General features: G+C 31.6%; 2 protein-coding genes and 1 long non-coding RNA gene across 3 annotated transcripts; all 3 read left to right on the forward strand.

The window, feature by feature from the left end:
• Window positions 1-10,043: 10,043 nt before the first annotated feature.
• LOC131637951 (uncharacterized) lies at window positions 10,044-11,683 on the forward strand. Its single transcript, XR_009294544.1, has 5 exons — window positions 10,044-10,286; window positions 10,392-10,581; window positions 10,677-10,805; window positions 10,997-11,092; window positions 11,202-11,683. It is a non-coding gene; the product is annotated as an uncharacterized LOC131637951 (long non-coding RNA).
• Window positions 11,684-13,463: 1,780 nt separating this feature from the next.
• On the forward strand, window positions 13,464-15,706 carry LOC131637948 (uncharacterized). The gene is made up of 6 exons (XM_058908514.1): window positions 13,464-13,727; window positions 13,836-13,988; window positions 14,536-14,629; window positions 14,735-14,817; window positions 15,030-15,183; window positions 15,293-15,706. The coding sequence occupies exons 1-6, from the start codon at window positions 13,539-13,541 to the stop codon at window positions 15,526-15,528; spliced, it is 909 nt and encodes a 302-aa protein (XP_058764497.1). The 5' UTR covers window positions 13,464-13,538; the 3' UTR covers window positions 15,529-15,706.
• Window positions 15,707-15,835: 129 nt separating this feature from the next.
• Window positions 15,836-20,956, forward strand: LOC131637949 (uncharacterized). Its single transcript, XM_058908515.1, has 4 exons — window positions 15,836-17,823; window positions 19,395-19,442; window positions 19,883-20,447; window positions 20,716-20,956. The coding sequence occupies exons 3-4, from the start codon at window positions 19,885-19,887 to the stop codon at window positions 20,738-20,740; spliced, it is 588 nt and encodes a 195-aa protein (XP_058764498.1). The 5' UTR covers window positions 15,836-17,823; window positions 19,395-19,442; window positions 19,883-19,884; the 3' UTR covers window positions 20,741-20,956.
• The last annotated feature ends 1,676 nt before the right edge of the window (window positions 20,957-22,632 follow it).

The raw sequence follows: 22,632 nt of genomic DNA on the forward strand, positions 1-22,632 counted from the left end.
AAACCTATATATAGATTTTCTCCATCCATGGTTTCTAAATATTGGTATAATCTGTCAAAAGTTTGAGTTCTTGCTTCAATCACCGCTTTATTTTTTTCATTCTAAGCTTTATTATACTTTTTTCAAGTTTCGACATTTTTACACTTAAACCATTCTTTAAAACAATCCCTTTTTTACTCAAACTTTACTTTGAACACTTTCATTCCACCATCACGGATTTTTACTCCTATTTACAAAACCTCTTGATTCTTTCAACGTCTCTTTAGCCATTTTTCTAATCTCTAGAGCCATCCTATTCCACATATCATTTGCATTTTCTTGTGGTTGTCCAAACCCTTCCTCCAATATCTTGTGTTGGAAACTTCTTTTTTTTTCATCATTCAAATTCCACTACTTGATATGTGGCACTCCCATGTAACTTTTTATCTTTGAGCTCTCCTTGATTCTTACATTCATAACCAAAACTCTATGTTGAATAGTCAAACTCTCTCTCGGAATAACTTTATAGTCCAAGAAATCTTCCTATCTGATTTCCTAGTAAGAAAAAAAATCTATCTGCTTATGCATGTTAATGTCAAGTTCATGTTACAATTAGCTATCATAAGATACATGTCCATACCTAGTATTAGTGGATGCTTCTCTTTTCAATCCAAAATGTGACAATTTGGCTTAAGCATCTTCAAGCCACATATCTCAAATTCTTAATGGAAACAACTTTAATCCATATGAAGCCAAGTTATTGGATATGGTCTTGTCAAATCCATAAACTTTAGTGAAATTGGTTCTCACCTCCCCAACAAATCAAGTAGTCATTTCAATGGACAGAGAGAAAACAACAGTTTGATAGTATTAATAATGGTTTCGCCCATAGGAATATAATATTAATCATGCAACTTGATGTTCTTGTGGGAGTTACTGTTGTTCATGATTTTGAAGTGATGACACATAAAAAGCTTCATCATTTTATTTATAGTCTCTTTTCTTTTTCAAATGTTTGATCATTTAAGTATAATTGCTTTTACTCTTTTGATGGGCTGGTTAGTTTGCTTTTCTCTGTCAATCTTAGTATGATTTACATATCAAACATCTTTTCAATTATAATTTGGTCAAAATTTTATAATTAAGAAAAGGAAAATATAGTTTTTGTCGAATTTAGAATCGTTGTTTGCATCATTTTGGAGAATGTTTAATGGCTTTGGTTAAATCTTTTTCAAACTGAAATATTCCTTAAGAATTTTTTAAACATATATTGGTTTACTTCCAAAAAAAATCTTTATAACTAAGTTGTAAATTAGTTTTTATTTATTTTATGTCAAATTTTAATTAAGTTAATTAGTTTTTTGATAAATATGACTAGTAAATTTATATTATAATAATTTATTGTAAATTGTATTTGAGACAATAATATAAATTAATCTTAAATAAAAATATATATATATATATATATATATATATATATATATATATATATATATATATATATATATATATATATATATATATATATATATATATATATATATATTTCACTTAAAAAACATATATAATTATAAGTTGAGAGTGACATCTACCATTTAGTTTTTCAAATATAAATAACTCTAAAAGAATGATATGAATTAATTGATATTTTTATTTCACATAGAGATATCACAAATAGCACATGTAATATTTTAAAATCTTGTTAATTATTTTTTTTATTTTTATAAAAGTTTCTTAAGCAAAAAATGAAAGTGTAAGGGTATTACAAGAAAAACTTGACACCAGCATCATCTTAATACATTAGTCTCATTGTAATATCTTAACAAATTTGTTGATAAATAAAATACAAAATACAAACAACATGATGAGGAGACTAGATGAAAATCTAAGAGGACAGCAAAGATTTTGGGCAACTATCTCACTTAAACACCTACTAAAAATTTTGAGGAATAAAATTTGGTGAAAAAAATAATACAGTTCTATAACACAACTTACAATAAGACCAAACTCAAAACAAAAGGCATCATTAAAATTACTCTATTTCTAGAAAAGTCTTCTTTAAAAAAATATGGTAATGAATCTCACCAAACGAAGTCAACAATATTTTTTTTAATCAAAAGAGGGGATTAGCTCATGAAATATATGAAAAAATAGGTAAAAAAAAAGGGAATATTGAGCCAAAACCTTAATTCTAAAACTAGATAACTTTAGTTTTATCCTATTGAAATCCAAAGCTAATATGTATGTAGATCCGACCACCATTTAAAATTAGAGATTAATAAGTCTAAGTTAACTAGTTTATCTGCACAATGATTATCTTTCATGAAAATATGAGTTGCCAGAAAATTTAAATTACTTATCCTAAACATATAGTTGTCCCATATGTTCCTTAATAATCAAGGTACAGCAAAAAGTTTACTGAATGCTTTTACAACTAACATAGAATTGATTTCTAAATCATAAATTTGCTCAATTTTAAATAGCTGCATACTCCATTGTCAAAATAGCTCCCATGAGCTCCGCAGAGAAAGCATTAACCGGATACAAATTACAAGCAAAAATATCCAAATGCTCATTGTTATCATTCTTGAAAATACCACCGAAAACTGCATGTGGAGGGGTTCCACCTAAGGTCCTATCATTGTTGACCTTTATCCAACCATGTTGAGGGAGACGCCACAAAACCTTCTTTATAATTTGAGGTTTATGGGGAAGAATAGTACGAAGAAAATTTTTAACACCACAAAATCCTGGAGGGAAAGTTTGCACATCCTGATGTTGTATCTCCAACCAACTTTGTCCAAGATTCAATGGTATTGCAAGCGGATTTCAAGGAAGGAGCTTATCTTTGAACCTGGCCATGTTAGAGCACTGCCAAATGCAGTAAACAAAATTAGTGATTGCAGAAATAATAGTTGTTTTGCATTGAGCATAAGCAGCCCCATCCATAAAAATCCAGTAGTCCGCCAGGCAAGAGACATGGAAATTTATCTTGTTTTCCAACCACTGTCAAACTTACTTAGCGTACCGACAATTGAAGAAAAGATGAGTAATGGTTTCCTTTGCATTAGGAGACAAATTTGATACCGAAGGTAAGAGGAAACTCTTATTGGAAATTTTGTCATCAATGGGTAGTTTGTCAAGGGCCAATCTCCAGAATAAGAGGGATTTCGAGAGCGGAATGTATGAGTGACAAATCATCTTTTCCCAATCACTAGTCTGAACATTACCATTTAGGTAGTTGTAAGCATCCTTGGTTATGAGATGTCCACTGTCAGACTGCTTCCAAATTCTTGAATCATCCTTGATTATGAGATGTCCACTGTCAAACTACTTCCAAGACGAAATTGAACCAAACTTGCAGGAAGCACATTGGAGTTGCCTTGCATAATCTTCCTCAATTTTTCCTTCAAGTTTTGTTGTCTTTTCGCGGGAATTTGAAAAATTGAAGCGAGGGTTCGACCACACCAATTATCGTTCCAAATATTAATTTTGTCGTTGTTCTAAACTATATTTTCTATCAAGTCATTCATGAATTATTTACTCCAAGTCACGCAAAATAGTTGTCTAACTCTGTATTCCATTAGCAATAGACCAACAATACTCCAGGCTAGTGGAATCATTAGTGAGCCTTCAGGACCTTAAACCCAAGCCTCCATTGTTATAGTATTGGCAACAATTCTTCCAGGCCACTATCACCAATTTTCTCTTTTGGGTATCAGCACACCAAATGAAATTTCTGCACCACCTTTCAATAGTTTGAATAAGACCAACCGGCCAAGAGTAGACACTCATAGAATACATCAACATGTTCTAAACCATATATTTAACAAATTGGACTCTACCAGCTGTAGATAAGAGACTAGCCTTTCAAGCAGCCAGTTTACTCTTAATTTTATCTGTAACTGGAAAAAAGTACTCGTGGCATTTCCCAAAAAAAAAAGCAAAATATAACTAGACTGTACTTATTTTTCAATGCTATTTGTAATAAAATTATTGTTCTAGGAAATTTATATGAGTTAGAACATGAGGCTGCAATTATCTTGTGTCAATTGGAGATGTATTTCTCTCCATCATTTTTTGACATTATGGTTCACTTAATTGTTTATCTAGTCAGTGAGATTAGACTTTTTTTGCCCTGTTTAATTAAGGTGGATGTATATGGTAGAGTGATATATGAAGATCTTTAAAGGGTATACGAAGAATCATCATTGTTTAAAAGCTTCGATCCTCAAAAGATACATCACACAAGAAGCTATTGAGTTTTGTTCAAACTATTTGTTAGAATCATACTCTATAGGAATTCCCAAGTATCACCATGGTGGAAGATATGAAGGTAAAAATACTCAATATTTAAATGTTAAGACAATGGCCCAAGATGTATTTCTTCAAGCACATTTGTATATGTTGAATAATTTTGGTGAAGTTCAATTTTATTTATCTGCTCACAAAAGACGTATCAAAGAAAACTTCCCTAGGATGGAGTGAAAAATGGGTGTTGACAGAGTATAACAAATGTTTCATAAATTAGTTTAATGAAAGGGTTTATAAAGATGGGAGTGCATCTGAGACAATTAAATGGATGTCATATATGCCTAAGTTTAATGTAAAACCTCAGAGTGCATACGACATTAGTAAATTTTCATTCTATATAAAATTTTGGGTTAATGAATTTTTTGGTCCCTCTAAATATTGCAGATTTCGTTTTTAGTCCCTCCAAAATTTTCCTTTAAGAAATCGTCCCTTCAAAATTTTTCGTCTAAACTATTGGTCCCTAACATCAAATTTGCTAGAGATTAGCTACGACTTTAGCCACCGATTAGCTACGAAATTTGACATTAGGGACCAATAGTTCGAAAGAAAAATTTTGAAGGGACGATTTCTTGAAGGAAAATTTTGGAGGGACTAAAAACGAAATTTGAAATATTTAAAGGGACGAAAAAGTTCATTAACCCTAAAATTTAAGGATGATCATAGTACCTTGCAAAATAGTAGGATTATGGTTAACCCTGGATTCATGTACTTCTTTAGTTCCAAATATTAGAATCATGGAATGGCATCTAGACTGTATCTTGGGATCATTGAGAAGATTTGGGAGATTGATTATGTTATTTTTAAATTGTCTTATTTAAGTATAAGTGGATTGACAATAACATTGATATACATATGCTTTTATAAGGTAACACGCTGTCAAATCGTAATTATAAATCCAAGAAGTTATTGTGTCCAATGGGATTAAACATTGTAAAAATACATGCATATCATAATTATTTCATGATATATAGGAAAGAGTATGAAAAGAAGAATGTGTGGGCGAGGTATGGTGAGACACGTCACAAACTGAAGGACAATGGTGCTGATAATGATGATGGTGTAAGCAAAAATAATCATTCTCCCAAGGTGATATGGTACCTACCAATAACTCCAAGATTCAATAGACTGTTTGCTAATGTAAATGACAAAAAAAAATTAGATGGCATGTAGGAGAAAAATGTGATGGAAAAATTCGCCAAGTAGATGGTTATTTATAACAGAAGAAAATTGGTTTGTTGCTTTTGAATTTTGGCCACAAGCCTAGAAACTTAAGACTTGGATTTACCACCAATGGAATGAACCCGTTTGGTAATCGCATTACTAACAATACTTCATGTCATGTTCTTATCATAATTTATAACCTATCTTTGTGGTTGTGCAGGAAGCAAAAATATGATGTTATATGTTATGATTTTGGGTCCAAAACAACCAAGAAATAATATAGATGTTTATTTAAGGTTATTGATTGAAGATTTACAAATTTAGTGGGAGGAAGGCGTTGATGTTGATGATGTGTATTCAGGTGAAAAGTTTTAGATGTATGTGATGTTGTTTTGCATAATCAATGAGTTTCTTACTTACAATAATTTATTAGGATACAACATTAAGGTACATAAAGTGTGTCCTGTATGTGAAGCTGATAGACTATTTATCTTGGGAATCAAGAATTTCTAAGACCCCAATCATCCATATCATAGATTGCGGAAGGCTTTTAATGGTGAGTCAGAGTTTGATATCACTCTGAAACCCTTAACTGAGGAGGAAATTTATAAATGACAACAACACATTAATGTTATCTTTGAAAAGAACAAAAAAGGGCCTGTGGAAAAAATATTTGGAAAATAGGTCGGTTTTATTCGATCTTCCATATTAGTCTAGCCTCGATACAAGATATTGTCTTGATATGATGCATATGCATAAAATGTGTATGATAGTTTAAATGGAACACTTATCAACATTCAAGAAAATACAAAAGATAGCTTGTCAAGAGTTGGCATAAATGAGTATAAGACAAGATTTTATCCCCAAAAGAAATAGGTGAAATAACATATTTGCTCCCAACATGTCATACTCTATATGCAGAAAAGAAAAATAGTTTTTGCGGGTGTTTGCAGGGCATCAAAGTTTTCCAAGTGTACTCTTCAAATGTCAAGAAACTTCTACCAATGAAGATCTCAAATTAATCAGATTAAAATCTCATGATTGTCATATCTTGATGCAACAACTTCTACTAATGGAATTTGCCCCAAAAAAATAAAATAAAGAAAAAAATAACTAGACTGTACTTATTTTTCAATTCTATTTGTACTAAAATCATTGATCAAGGAAATTTATATGAGTTAAAACATGAGACTGCAATTATCTTGTGTCAATTGGAGCTGTATTTTCCTCCATCTTTTTTTGACATTATGGTTCACTTAATTGTTTATATAGTCAGTGAGATTAGATTTATTGGTCATGTTTATTTAAGGTGGATGTATATAATAGAGCGATATATGAAGATCTTTAAAGGGTATGCGAAGAATCATCATCGTTCAAAAGTTTTGATCGTCAAAAGGTACATCACACAAGAAGCTATTGAGTCTTGTTCAAACTATTTGTTAGAATTAGACTCTATATGAATTCCTAAGTATCATCATGGTGGAAGATATGAAGGTAAAAATACTCAGGATTTAAATGTTAAGACAATGGCTCGAGATGTAGTTCTTAAAGCACATTTGTATATGTTGAATAATCTTGATGAAGTTCAACCTTATTTATCTTCTCACAAAAGACGTATCAAAGAAAAATTCCCTCGGATGGAGTGAAAAATGGATGTTGACATAGTATAACAAATTTTTCATAAATTCATTTAATGTAAGGGTTTCTAAAGATAGGAGTGTATCTGAGACAATTAAATGAATGTCATATATGCCTAAGTTTAATACAATACCTCAGAGTGCATACGACATTAGTAAATTTTAATTCTATACAAAATCTAAGGATGTTCATAGTACCATGCAAAATAGTGGGATTATAGTTAAGCCTGCATTCATGTACTTCTCTAGTTCCAAATATTAGAATCGTGTAATGGCATCTGGACTATACCTCGGGGTCATTTAGAAGATTTGGGACGCACTTACACCAGGGAGAAAAATATAATTAGTCATGGGTTCGATCCACTTTTTCTAAATAAAGTAATTTCTACCTCAATGCCACAAATTCACTATTTAATAAATTAATTAAAAATAACTAGTAATTCTAATTATTTTACCGATTCGCTAATACTCTCACTACACCCTACTATTTACCACATACACACATCAAATAATAATTTTTTAATTAAAGCATACTACATACTAAATAATTAAATAAAACACCAATAATTTGATTAAATAAATTAATCAAATTTTGGAGTGTTACACCGCTGATTGGACGCATAGTGGCAGAGATCGGAGACATGCAACTAACGTGTGTATTTTGAACAACGAGGTTACTAGGGCAAATAGGAAAGGATCATGAAACCTACACCTTATAATATCATATTGAAAAGGTATTTGTGTATAATGTTGTGTATCAAATGAAATCAAACTTGAAACATTTATATGCATATGGGCTGATTACAATATACAATGTGTTAATTACAATATATACGAGATTAAAGTTTTATTTCTGCTAATTGATCTTAATCAATACTAATTGGGGAAATACTTGCATGGACACGAACTTAAACCCATATTTTTAGGAACAACCAATAAAAAGAAAGAGAATTTAAATGTATTTAAATTTTAATTTCGTTTTTAATTGGCATCATGGGGGTGGTTGAGATAAAAGAGGAGAGACATAATTTTATTTTTAATTTTTAATTAATAAAAAAATATGATTGGTTGTGTGTAAGTACAGGTGTTATGGTTGTGTCTATGTAAGTATTTTCCTACTAATTGATCCTAACATATCTATAATATAAGAAAATCGATTGTTCTTGAAATCCCAATTTTACCCTCCTTTGGAAAATTGCCTGACGCGTGGATGGTGTCTTCTACTTCCTTCCAATTCTACACTTTTTCTACCTTTTCAAAACAACTTTTTCTACCTTTTCAAAACAATTTTTTCTCTCTCTCACGTCCTTTCTCCTTTTTCTCATATTCATTTACTTCTCTCTCTCTCTCTCTCTCTCTCTCTCTCTCTCTCTCTCTCTCTCTCTCTCTCTCTCGTTCATTTTCTTTTTCTCTCTTTCTGAGACTTCTTCCTTCATCCTCTTCTTCTTCCTTCTCCCTCTCCTTCTTCATTGTTATTATTGAGTTTCAAATAGATTCGATTTTTATTTCGATTTTGATTTCGATTTTGTGTTTGTTGTTTCAGGTTTGGTGGTTTTGGCTCACGTGGAGGGGGAAGCTTCGCCGATAGTGCGGTTTCTGGTGGCTCCACGTGCGGTGCCTCAGTGTGGAAATAAACCATGGGAAGATGTTCACTATGTTTCATATTGTGTTTCCTTCGTGAAATTTTAGATTTATAAGGTAAGCCAGTAGTGGAAGGTACGAATCACAACAAAGCTTTGGTTCATTTGTTTATTTATTCAGCATCTCTAACATTGTTTTTATGATTTTCGTTTGGTTCCGAAACTACGAACATGACTTATCTGAGAATAAGGTGAGCATCTTCTTCTTTAGATCTGGAGTTTTTTGTTGTTACTAAGTGGTGATGAAGAGGGTTTTGATGTTCTCATTTTTTTCCAGATCCAATGCTTCCATGGCTTAGGGTTTTTTATATTTTAGATCTGGGTCTAATTGTTTTAAACTGTTTGGAGATTTGGTTTTGGAATGAGTTATTTTTAGTATTGTGGCATATCCGGGTTTAAACAGGTTTCCTTCAAAGTGTTCGACGAAAGTTCCAAACCAATCACTTTCTTAGCTTTTTTGTTTCAGATTTGCCAAATGAAGTTTTATTTTTGTTTTCTGGTTATTTTCAGGTGTTGAAGATGTTGGTATATCGGTGCCGCAAGTCGTAAATATCTTTCATTTGTTTATTCTGTTTGGTACTACTCACCTTTGTTTCATTTGTTTGTCTTTACAACTTTTATTATATAACTGTTTCATTTATGACATATGAAATATGAAGTTTGGTTGGAGTTGGAACTATTGTTTTAGCATCACAATGATATCAATATTTACATCTGGAGGCTTATCAAGATGCAGTGTGTTTGGTCCACTCTAAGTTAAAATCATCAAATTTTATGTTGATTGTAGAATTTGAATTTTAAGTTTTTGCATATTTTACTCAGTTTTTGCTCATACTTTGTCGTGGTAGTGTTTCTATCTATTAACTTTTTGTAAATTTTATGTGTAGATTGATGATTCCTTGAAAAAGTTGTTTTCTATTGTAGCTCACAGGTGCATGCATAAATCCTTAGTTCCTAAAGTTGTTTCCTATTGCAGCTCAGTTTTTGCTCATACTTTGTCATGGTAGTGTTTCTAAAGTCTTAGTGTTATATGTACTTTTACCAGAATATACTGGGTACAAATTCATTGGTCTAATATATGGGCCTGGAGGAGATAATCAAAAGCGACTAGAGAAGGTAAAACCATTTTGTTGGTATCAAATCTTCATTTGATGATTTGGAGTCAGCAATCTCTATGTTTTGATTAAGATCAATGTATGAAATTCTAATTTTTTTAAAACGAGGTACTATTTTCCATTGCAGTTACAAAGAGATGCATGTTAACATATTAGCCGATAGTTTTGATAAAGTGAATGCAACAATTTCCATCAATGAACTACTATGTTTCTCTAATTATTGTCTTCTATGTTGTCTTCAACATTTTTTTGGTGATGTTTTTTCGCTTGATTCTATAGTTTAATCTTTTTTTCTTTTAATGACGAAAACTATTGGAACTCCTCCTAATTTGAAGAGGCAGCTGATTTTTTTCGGAGTCATTGTTACAGCTGGTTTTTTCGGAGTCATGTTCTTATCAATATTTTGGTTGGTCTGGTGCAGGTGAATGACTTGGAAAAAGGTTGGTTTTTGTATGTTGAACGATAAAACTAAGCTTATTTACCGATACATTCTTATGGCCACATGTGTTGTCTATATTTGTTAATTAATTTTCATTAATTTCTAGGAGTCGTTGTCGTTGTTAGTGTTGCATTTCCAGTCGGTTGCTCTCTGTTTTGATTATGCCAGATGCAATCGGGTGCAACAACTCAAATGAGGAGAGTTAGAAATTGCAATTATTCGGATTGCTTTATATGAAACATTAGAATTTAAATTTTGCTTTCTGCATTCCTGTGGTGGATTGTGTTACCGAAAAGGTGGGTGACACTTATTCTCGGCGTCAAGGTAATTTAAACCGCTTTCAGACTTTTCTGTTACGATTTTAAACAATATGACTGCATGGATGCAGCAGATGAAAAACCAGAAGATGAAAACGTAGATTCTTACTTGTCTATTGAAGAAGGAAATTTTGATCGTCGAACTATGCCTTTTATAAATCTGAAACGGATTTCAAGAACAGACAATAGAAATGAAAATAAAGGTAAAATATTCATGGAATTGTGCTTTTATGCAAGGTGTACAGTGAGCTTCACTTTTAGATTATCCTCTTTTATATAGATTTGTAGATTCGGAAACTATGAGCCCATAGCAAATTTGTCTTTTATATTGCTTATCTTGTGGTGTAGTTTGAGATGAGTCATTGTTGTATGAGTGACAAAAACCTTTTAGCAGGATGAAGTCAATCATCGTAGTTGGTTTGTTCCGAATTATCTTCGTCAACCGAATGGCGGGAGTACTACATATGTGCAAATGATGATTTTAATATTGGTATTAATACTGGTTTTATTACTGGTATTTTGTAAAGGCTAAGTGATATATAAAATAAATGGTTATGCTATGTGAATTGAACTGATATGCACTGATTGATTTTATGCAGGTTTTGGCAAGTCTTAAACAACTCATTGGAATTGAATTGATAAGCATTGATTGAGCACTGATGTCTATTTAAATAATTCTCAAGTTTTTGCATACATCAAGTGTTCTAATATATTGGTTGATGAAAAATGGTTCAGTCAAGCTTACAGAGTTTGGGTTGGCAAAGGTAATCTTCAATTAAACTAATTTATCTTTTTTCAAAGTTTTGCTAATATACAGTCCAAATGTTGGCTTCTCGCAGTATTGGTCAGAACCGTGTAGGCAGACTATATTTTGAACATGCAGTTTATAGTTCCTCCCCAAAAGCAATGATCGTTATCCTCATTATCAGAGGGAGGCGGGACTGCTGCAATCTTCTGCAGAATGATTTTATCAAACCTATTGTTAAGCATACTCCAATTTCAGCTACCATCCTAATCCTTTAGGTCAGCAACAATAGGCTCATCATGATTAGGATATGTTTCTAACTGTGAATAAAGGCCATGCAACTATGGAATGAATAAAGTGAGTATATGATGAAAAATAGTGTATTGAATTTTAATAAAATAAAACTCATGTTTCAATTGTGATTCCAACTCCCCAGTGGACTGTTTTGAGTTTCTACTATAAATCTCGACCGAGCCATTCTCTATATAATTTGTTTTGAGTTTTTACTATAAATCTCGACTGAGCCATTCTCCATATAATGTTTCTGTATCAGTAGAACTAATGTTATTGCACGAAATAAGTATCTTGCAAAAAGTGTGGAGCAATTTATATTGTCATTTTACAATACCAATGAAGCATTAATATAGTTTTCTCTATTGAAGTCCTTAATATTTATTACTCTCTTTGTAACTATTTTAATTTACTAAGCTCATACTATACTATTACTAAGGGATAATTTTATAAAGTAACAAAAGATTTCTTTCTTAAACAAAATGAAAAATACGTATTTGTTAATATGTTTTTCTTTTTCATTTTAAGAAAAATGGCTAGCATTAAAAAAAATAGTTAATAAAAAATAGAATTTATTTTTAATTTAAGTTAAACACAACAGTACGATGTGAACACACAGGTAACAAGTCTAAAATTCGCATGAACGCACAGATTAACATATAATATTTTTTAAGATAATATATGAATAATTGAAATATATATTATTGATGTTTTTCTTTTAAAAATTTAAAATTTGATACAATTTTAATTTTATTTTGAAAATATAACTATAATTTATTATTGATCTATATATTTTTGATAACAATGCCTAAATAAAAATAATATTTATACACGGGAATATGAAGTTATTGATCAAAATATTGATTATTAACGGGACATGAAGTTACTGATTCAAATATTTTTTATTAATTATACATTCAAATATTATTTTTTCACGGGTAATCAAACATTTTTTTATTAAAAAAAATATATTTGAAACAAATGCGCGTCCCGTACCAGAACCCGTGCGAACGCATAGGATTACATAATATGCGCCACATAGGATTACATAATATTCACATAGAATATTCTGTATTTGTTAAGTACAAACTGAATCTTTCTTCCAGTTCTGCAGGCGCGATGTCATGACATTCCATCATAATTTTTTTAGCTTTTATTTTTTATTATATTTTTTTATCTTTTATTATTCACATATTTTATATTAAATTTTTTTATTGATCTAAATGTTTTTACGGGTCCCAGACATTTTTCTATACATTTAATTAATTTTTTTTACGGGTACCCGACATTTTTCTATACATTCAATTATTATTTTTTCACGGGTACCTGACACTTTTTTATACATTCAATTATTATTTTTTCACGGGTATCAGACATATTTCTATACATTCAATTATTATTTTTTAACGGGTATCAGATATTTTTCTATTAAAAAATATACATCTGAAACAAATGCGCGTCCCATACCAGAACCCGTGCGGACGCACGGGTTTGTTACTAGTTCTTAACAAGTTAAAAAAAAAAAAACTAGTGGTTTTCGAACAAATTTTCAAACTTCAACCCAACCATCACCAACCTTCAACGCAATAATTTGATTACACTTACCTCTCTTAATACTAGCGCTAATGAACTTTGAATCAAATCATCTTCTTTCAACCAACGACCTCTCAATCTTTGAAAAACCAAGGTATTTTTACACCATAGGAGGCCATATGATGGGTTAACAATGTAACGTACCTACCTAAACGGTTACAACTACCAAAATTCAATAGTGAAATATGTGTTATATGTTTGTGACTTCCACGTACAACAACATGTTACAATTGCTAATAACAACAGCTAACATATTTCTATGTTTGTTAACTAAATTCCTTACTTGGTCACTATCTTGCCACGCTTCATGTTCTTTTCTCTTTCATATGATTCCCTATTGCAATTGCCACAACCAACCCGAAACACTTTCATGGCTTCACGCTCCCCTCGGATTCTATCACTAGCAAGAAGGGCCTTTTCTTCATCATCATCATCTTCTCAAGCCAATGGGGTTTCCTTAGTTCAAGGAGCTTCCAGAGGAATCGGCCTTGAATTCGTAAGATCTTTTTTCTCCCTCAAAATCAATGTTTTTTTTTTTTTTTTTCATTCTGGGCGATTCTCACAATGTCAAAAATGTTTACTTTTCTTCATGGGCATTGTATAGGTGAAACAACTGTTGGAGAATAATGATAAAGGACATGTTGTTGCTACTTGCCGTAATCCTGATTCATCAACTGGGCTTCTCCAATTGAAGGATAGATTTGATGATCGTCTTCAAATTTTGCCACTGGATTTGACTGTTGAAAGTTCTATTGAGGTTTTTTTTTTCATCAATTATTTTTTCTTTCTCTCTGTCATTTTTACATACAGTAAACGGGAATTTAGTGAATGGTGACCCTTTTAGTTACAAAACCCTACTTACACGATACTAACACTTGCGATTACATAGCAATTTGTTCAAATTCTACTATGCTACCGTGCTATAGCATTGCTATAATCACTATTTGACAACACATTGTACTAAATAGCATATTGCGGAACAACATATGTTTGTTCAAATTCGCCATGCTATGGCGCTCTAGCTGCTATTTGACAACACTGACCCTGATTAAGTTAACCTGCTTGTTCATTCCAAAATGGAAACTTTTGTCAAGGGAGTTAGCAAGTTAGCAAATGCAGTGCCCTTTTTCTGAGACTGATGTTAGGTTATGGCATTGTTGCTCTTTTTCAATTGACAGACAACATGATTAGCTATCTATAGGAAGATATATTCTTGTTTAAGCATTAAGACATTCACTGTTAGATTTGAAAAATTCGAAACACCTATTCGTTTGCTAAGCTTTGTGTATTTCGTAATATATCAGGCATCTGCATTGTCAATAAAAGAGACATATGGCCATCTAAACCTTCTCATTAATGCATCTGGGATTCTTTCAATACCTAAAGTATTGCAACCAGGTAAGTAATGGACATAATAGAATATCGAGGTAAAGTCTGTTACTATGTTTTATGTTTCTGCCAAATATGTGGTAGATGATTATATTTGTTTTTAATACAATACAGAAACCACATTGAGCAAATTGGAGAAGTCATCTTTAATGCTTGCGTATGAGGTTAATGCAGTTGGTCCTATCTTGGTTATCAAGGTAACGTCAATCTGAATTTGGTAACAAATTTTTCTTTGTTTATCTCTTTATCATAATTTTAGAAGTGAATATGCGCTCTTTATGTGTATGTGGATCCAATCTTTATCTATTGTTGCTTCTGTTTGGCTTTGTATGTGTTTCTTTTCCTTCAATGTTATAGTGTGTTCTCAATAATTTGAGGCAGCATTTGATTATGTGAATTTCTAAATCAGCACATGTGGCCTCTTCTAAAAGCTGGAGCTGCCATTGGCACAGAAAGAAGTGGTGCAGTTGTGGCTAGTTTGAGTGCAAGGGTTGCATCTATTGGCGACAATCGTATCGGGGGTTGGCATTCGTATCGATCTTCAAAGACTGCTCTTAATCAATGTATGTCTCTCTTTTTTCATGATCACCGTCCTCTTAGATTTGTTTGAATTGACTTATTTGAACTTATATACTGACACAAGTGGTTTTTTTTCCGCATATGTTCTCACAGTGTCGAAGAATGTCGCGTTGGAATTTGCAAGGAAGAAGGATCCAATCATATGTATTCTATTGCATCCTGGCACAGTTGACACAGATCTTTCTAAGCCATTTCAAAAAAATGTTCCTAAAGAAAAGCTCTTCAGCAAAGAGTTCTCAGTCCAAAAGCTGTTACACATTATTAACAATGTGAAGAGCCAAGACAATGGCAAGTTCTTTGCATGGGATGGTCAAGAAATTCCTTGGTAACCTGTCATATTCATGTCAAATAACATAGCATGTAACAATGATACGGATAATAAATGTCAAACCTGCACTCAGTCAAAAATTACTAGAGATTTGTATATCAGAATAAAATTCATTGATTCATTCATATTTGTTAAAACTTGTATTCAGACAAAATACATGATTGAACTATAATTTGAAAGTCTCAGGTCATTGGTTTATTTCAATACTCCCTCTGTCCCAAAATAAGTGTCTTTTTAGCTCTAAAAAGTTGTCCCAAAATAATAGTCTCTTTACTTTCCCAATGCAATATTAACTAACTTTTATCAACTTTACCCCTTATCTACACTCTTTTCAAGACATGATAATATATAACACCCAATAATAATTAAGGGTAATTTTGTAAAAATGTTATCTTTATTGACTCAATCATTACTTTTCTTAATCTGTGTGTAACAACCTTAAACGACATTTATTTTGGGACGGAGGGAGTAATAAAATACGTGTTTAATGTCTGACATGTGTCAATGTCAAATGACACACGTGTAGGCGTTCCAGTATCATGTTTGTGCTTAATAGAATATACACATGGCGAGTCTTCTAAATTATTATTATCTTATGTACTTTTGCAGGATACATTGCATCCAGTTGTATAGGTATGTAAATTATTGTTGAATAGTACACTAACTCTATTCATGTGGCCATTTTGATTGATATACAAGTTGGTCTGTTAAGTGCAAAAGTTTGCACTCAAGTCACATCACATAGAATCTTATCATTTTCAATTCCATTAATCGCTTATCACTTTCTCCCATACTAAACTACCACACCTAAATTTCTTCTGAAATAATCATAGCCTCCAATAAACTTCCCCATCATATTCAGATTGATTGTAGTGAAAATAGACCACTTCATCAAGTTTAGAGGTGAGTGAATCAAGTTCAACACCCAAATGTGAATCACTTGACTTCGACCTCTGCCATACAATCCAAATTTCACTACTAGGAACTAGTAACAATAATTTAACTTTTGTATCTATAGATTGAAAAAGTAAAAGGACATGCATATTATAGTTACTTTTAAATAAACAGATATAATTTTTATTAGGTGACAATGTAAAATTATCATTGTTATACTCACATATATACCAAATTACTCATGTTTTAAAAAAATATAATAATTCAACTTCGTAGTCTAGTAGTCAATCCAATTTGCGCATGCATTTGAAAACTAAAACACATGTATGTTTGAATTTGCACCTACTCTTTCTTTATATAGATGCGCCAATTATGAACAAGGAAGATGAAAGGCTTGTCGCACCAATCTTTATGTAGTTCGACTAGTTAATGTCCATTTACCCACTCCTCATTGTGGTCTATTGTCTCTTGGATAATTAGTCGACTCACGCCAACAAACTTCATCATCAAACGCCTAACAAACCAACAACCACTACTAAAAATATTACATTTGCTTACAAGATTTTACATCAAGTATAAAAATAACTGATGTGAAAAATATATGCCAAAGAATTTTACATCAGGTATTTCATGGAGCTGATGGGAAAAATAACTAAAAAATTAAAAATCCAATACACGGTGGCATTACTGTAAATAAAACTAAATTTTTATAAAGGCTTTTACATCGGGCCATATAATACCCGATGGGAATAGTATACCAGAATGGGATTTTCCATCAGCCAATACAATACCCGATGGGAAAAGTCTACACGGTGGCATTACTGTAAATAAAACAAAATTTTTTTATAAAGGCTTTTAGATCAGCCTATATAATACCCGATGGGAAAAGTTTGCCAAAAAGGGATTTCCCATCAGCCCATACAAAACCCAATGGAAAAAGTCTACCAGAAAGAGATTTTCCCATCGGCCCATATATTACCCGATGAGAAAAGTCTCCCACTATTTCCAACTTAACCTAGCCTTCTTCACTCAAAAAACAAAATTTCTTTTTCCTTCTTTGCTTTCTCTGTGCGGTACAGCTTCACCTTCACCGACCCACTCACCTCCCGTCCTGCGCGACTGAACAAAAACCCAGAAAAGATATACACAATGTTTGGCTAGCTATACACAAAACATATTCTTTTCTTTCTTCCCTTCCTGCGCGATTGAACAAAAACCCACGACGGCTGGTAACGCCTAGCAGACTCGCCGGTAACGCCACCGTCGTCGATCCACGACCTCCACCAAACCGCGTATTTGCGTTAGTGTACGACCTCGCCTCCTCTTCCGTTACTTCGCTCTTCTCCTGCTTCAGCCTGCCCGCGACGGCCTGAGTCTGACGGTGCACGACCCTTCCTCTTCCGTAAGTTTTTTTAATTGATCCTTTTTGTTAGCATCTGTTATGTTTAATTCTCTGGCTGATATATATGTTATATGGAATTTTGAATTGGTTTGTGGTGGACTGAAAGCTAGTATAATGATATGGCTCGATTTTTGTATGCTCTTTAGATTGTTTTGAACAAAAAATTATGATGGTTTGGATATTTGGTAGATGCTTTGAATAGCTTGATGTGTGTATATGTAATATTAACTAGGGGTGGACATTGGTCGGATTCGGACGGATTCGGATGAAAAAACCTCGATCCGAAGAAACCCACAGATGACAATATCTCATCCACTATCGTCCATTTGGTGCCATCGGTTTTAATTTTGGCGGTTTGCCGTTTGTCGGTTGGTTCGGGTGAGTTTAATCGGTTGAAAACCAATTGCAAAAAATAAAAAGATTTGCACTTTTTAGTTATAGCAAGAGAACAGAAGTTTGAAACTTAGATCCAGAAAAACAAAATCTAAAGAATGCTAGTTTTATAAATTAATGAAGAATGATAGAATGAATTCATGAAGGAATAATATTCATGATAGAGTAACATGAATGAAAAATAATTGATGAATAAATCTGAGCTAACATTAGAGAAAACCAGGAATAAATATCAGAATATAATACTTATAAAGTGAAGATTTGAGAGAAAGATGATAAAGTGAAGAGATGAGGAGAAGTATAATAGTGAAAGATTGAGAGAGGTGGTACTAGCTTATAGTATATGTTTTAGAGAGAGAGAATGATGATTAAGTCTGAGATGTGAGAAAAGAATGGTTAATTAATGTTACTCCTCAAAGAAACTTTCTTGATTGGAAAAAAGAATTGGACTTATCTTTGTTTTAAAAGTGGAGTCTATCAATCTACCCTTGAATTGCAAGTTCAGATAATTTAGATAAAAAATTGAATTTTTTCATCATCTAAAAAGTTGAGCCTATATAGTATTAGTATAGGGTTGTACTCGTATAAGTAAAAGATATATAGAACTTTGTAGTCTGTCGGTCGGTAGTGGAAACATGTGCTTGTTAAGGGGTTAGAATAGGTCTAAAGTGCTTGTTAATTTGGTTACTAGAATGGTTGAAAGCTAGATGTTATTAACTATTAGAATTGGTTTTGGACTGAGCTAATTGGATGTATTACATATTTGGCATGAAATATACTGTATTGGTATTAGTTTAGTTTATATGGTGTTGGTTGTGAAAATGGGTAGCTCTAAGCTATAGTGAATCTACTTGTGAACTTGTTTTCTATTATGACTTTTTGTATTTGAGCTTCTTGATATGAAATGTACGGATGCCTTTGAAAATGAAAGTATATTTTCAAGGACCAAAGTTGTATTGATATTCATGCTGAAAATTTAATAATTTAGTAAATAATAATATTACATGATACAATTATATGATATAATTGACCGTTTATGTAGTTTTTGTATACAAAAAATGCATAATTATTAAACTTTTTATGTTTAAAAGATGTTTGTTCAGGGATAATAGTTTATTTTATAATTTATAGAATGTGATTCAAAACATGCTTAAATTATATGTTTATGTATTTTTTAGGTACTTGAAGATACATAGCTGATTGGAGTTCATCTGATTTGTAATAAGGTTAGTTTCTTGTTGTGGCCTAACTTGAGTTGGATATTGATATGTTTAAGCTTTCAGACATGTGTATTTCTGGGTTTTCTGAATGCGGTGTTTTTCTTTTTAAATTTTAAGTTAACACACATAAAGTTTGAGAGCAAAATTACAACTCAACACAATTAGTTATAAACTTCCCAATCAAAGTTATTATCCAACACTAAATTAGTTATAAATTTTCAAAAAATAATTACAACAATACACCATCTCATTCATGTTTAAAAGTCTCTCAATTCTAATAAATTTCTTCAAGTCATTAAATCTTTCAATACACCATCTCATTCATGAAATAATTTTATTAGAAATAATGTCTACACTCCCGCCTTTTGGACAAATATTTAATGTCAATTGTAGGCGTCATAATGATTTAATGATTTAATTATTTATGCATTAATTTCGGAACATAGATATGGATCGTAGTTGGATGAGAGCTAATCGATTAAGTGCTGAGTACGAACATGGAGTGATGGAATTTCTGCAGTTTGCTGAAAGTAATGCTAAAAAATATCTGCCTCCTCCTAAAAGTAGTGCTGAAGAAAGTCTTCCTACGCTTATTCTCTGTCTGTGTGTTCGTTGTGCAAATAAAGAACCAAAACTTAGTAAGAAAGAAATCATGAATCATCTAATTTGTAAAGGGATTTGTCAAAGTTATACACAATGGATATGGCACAGTGAAGTAGTAGCAACGTCAAATGTGTTCCAAATAGATAATGTTAGTGTAGAAATGGATGATCATCTAGAAGATATGATGCGTGATATTGGACAAGATTCGTTTAAGAGGGCACATGTGTATGATAGCTTATGCATTGACAAGGATACACTTTTGTACCCGGGATGCACAAATTTTACACGTTTGTCAGCCGTGTTAAAATTGTTCAATCTGAAGGCAGTTAACGGGTGGAGTGATAAAAGTTTTACCGAATTGCTTGAATTGTTGACACAAATGCTTCCAGAAGGTAACGTACTGCCAATGTAAGTGTGATGTAAATTATAATTCTATATTTAATTTTATGATTATTATTCAATAATTATGTTTTTCATTTGTAGACAAGGAAACAACATAACTCTAATGATTGTGGATATTATGTGATGAAAAATATGTTGAACATTGTCTCTGCAAATATAATTGGATCTTGGATGCAAGTAATAAAATAAATTTAATTTGTTATTTACTTTGCGTATTGCAACTTAATGAGAATTTTCAAAGAATAACTCTATATTGTGCATTTACGTATTGTAGGTATTTGATGATCCTACAGAATTAACAGAAGAAGATTTGTATGATTTGCGGCTCCGTTGGGCAAAATGTTTCTTTGAGTTATATAAAGAATAACTTTTTGTTTAGTGTTGTTATTTTGTAGTAGAAAAATGCGTGTAAACCTTTCTTATCATTTTGTACACTTGTGTATCCTAAATTAATACTTTTGTATATTTTGACGGATATATATGCATCTTAGCTATTTGGTGCAGTTAAATGTGGTCTGTATGTTGTGGGAAAAATGTGCAAAGTAGCGACCTTATATTGGTCTCTATGGTATTTGTATATTATATTGAAAATTAGGTACAAAAAATTACAGGTTAAAATAGGGAAAATTGGAAAAACAGTCAATTTATGTTAAAAACCAGAAAAGATATTACATCGGGCCGTATTAAAAACCAATGTAAAATGTAGTCTATTACATCGGGTAAAATGCACACCCAGATGTAAAATATGGCAAAAAAAAAGGCATGATTTGTCACATCGGGCCTTTCTAACAACCGATGTAAAAGGTCGTCTATTACATCGGGCAAAATGAATACCCGATGTAAAATATTGCGCATATTTTTTTTATAAAAAAATTGCATTATCTTTCACATCAGACATCTGAATTCAACCGATGTGGTATGCTGCTTTTTACATCGGGCCTTGACCCGATGTAAAATGTCTCAAACTTATTACATCGCCTAGCTTTACATCGGGTCCAGACCCGATGTAAAAAGTAGTTTTTGCCCGATGTAAAAAGTAGTTTCTGCACTAGTGAACATACTTACACTCAACTCGCAACCCAACAAAATTGCCAACTCACAAACACTGAAACCCATAACCAATACATGTCACACACACAATCACAAAACCAAGAGCATACCGTACTACCAACAACAACCACGAGATTTTTTTATCAATATCATCACTAACAAACACCATTCACCAACCCATCTTACACATACCAAAACACCCAACAAACAACTAAAACAAACATAGACTACCAAACACCAAAATAACAATTTCCTTATTTCCCCAACAAAACATTCACACCAATATCACCATTCAACTGACTTGGTTACCGTCCAAATGTGACCACATCATCCCAAACAACACAACCGCACTACAAAAACATGGACAATGAACTCAGTTACGGTGGCGCCTACATGCAGGTATTAAACTTTCAAGAATTAGAAGATTTGTTTTTGGATTATCTAAGATTTTTTCTTTACCCACCTCCCTATGGGGGTCACCCCCAACGAAAACCCCATTTTACCCTGCTTCGAAAATGCATTTCCGAAATATTTTTTTTTCTAAATTTTTCCAGACTTCGGAAGTGCATTTCCGAAAAAATCCCAAAAATTGGGATTTTGACTAATTCGGAGATGTATCTCCGAAACAACAAAAAAAAATCTAAAAAAATCCCAAAAATTAATTTTTAGATATTAATTAATTCATATCATAAATTTGATATAATTTATGAGTAATGAATAATAATAATTATATATTTTGATATAATTTATGAGTTATGAATAATAGCTATTATATATTTCTATCCTGATTCATATTTTAAAATTTAAAATAATTTTAATTAAAAAAATTAAAATAATTTCACTTACAAAATAGGTTATAATTTTTTATTTATATATTTATAATAATTGTTATATATTTATAAAAAAAATGAGTGTTTTAATTTATATATTTATATAATAATTATAATAATTATTATATATTTATAAAAATTATTATATATTTATATATTTATATATTTATATAATAATAATTATATATTAATTATAAATATATTTATATATTTATATAATAATTATAAATATATTTATATATTTATATAATAATTATAAAAATTAAAAAAATGAGTGTTTTAATTTATAATAATTATTATATATTTATATA

Source organism: Vicia villosa, unplaced genomic scaffold (genome assembly GCF_029867415.1).
Source record: "Vicia villosa cultivar HV-30 ecotype Madison, WI unplaced genomic scaffold, Vvil1.0 ctg.002117F_1_1, whole genome shotgun sequence".
Classification (NCBI taxonomy): domain Eukaryota; kingdom Viridiplantae; phylum Streptophyta; class Magnoliopsida; order Fabales; family Fabaceae; genus Vicia; species Vicia villosa.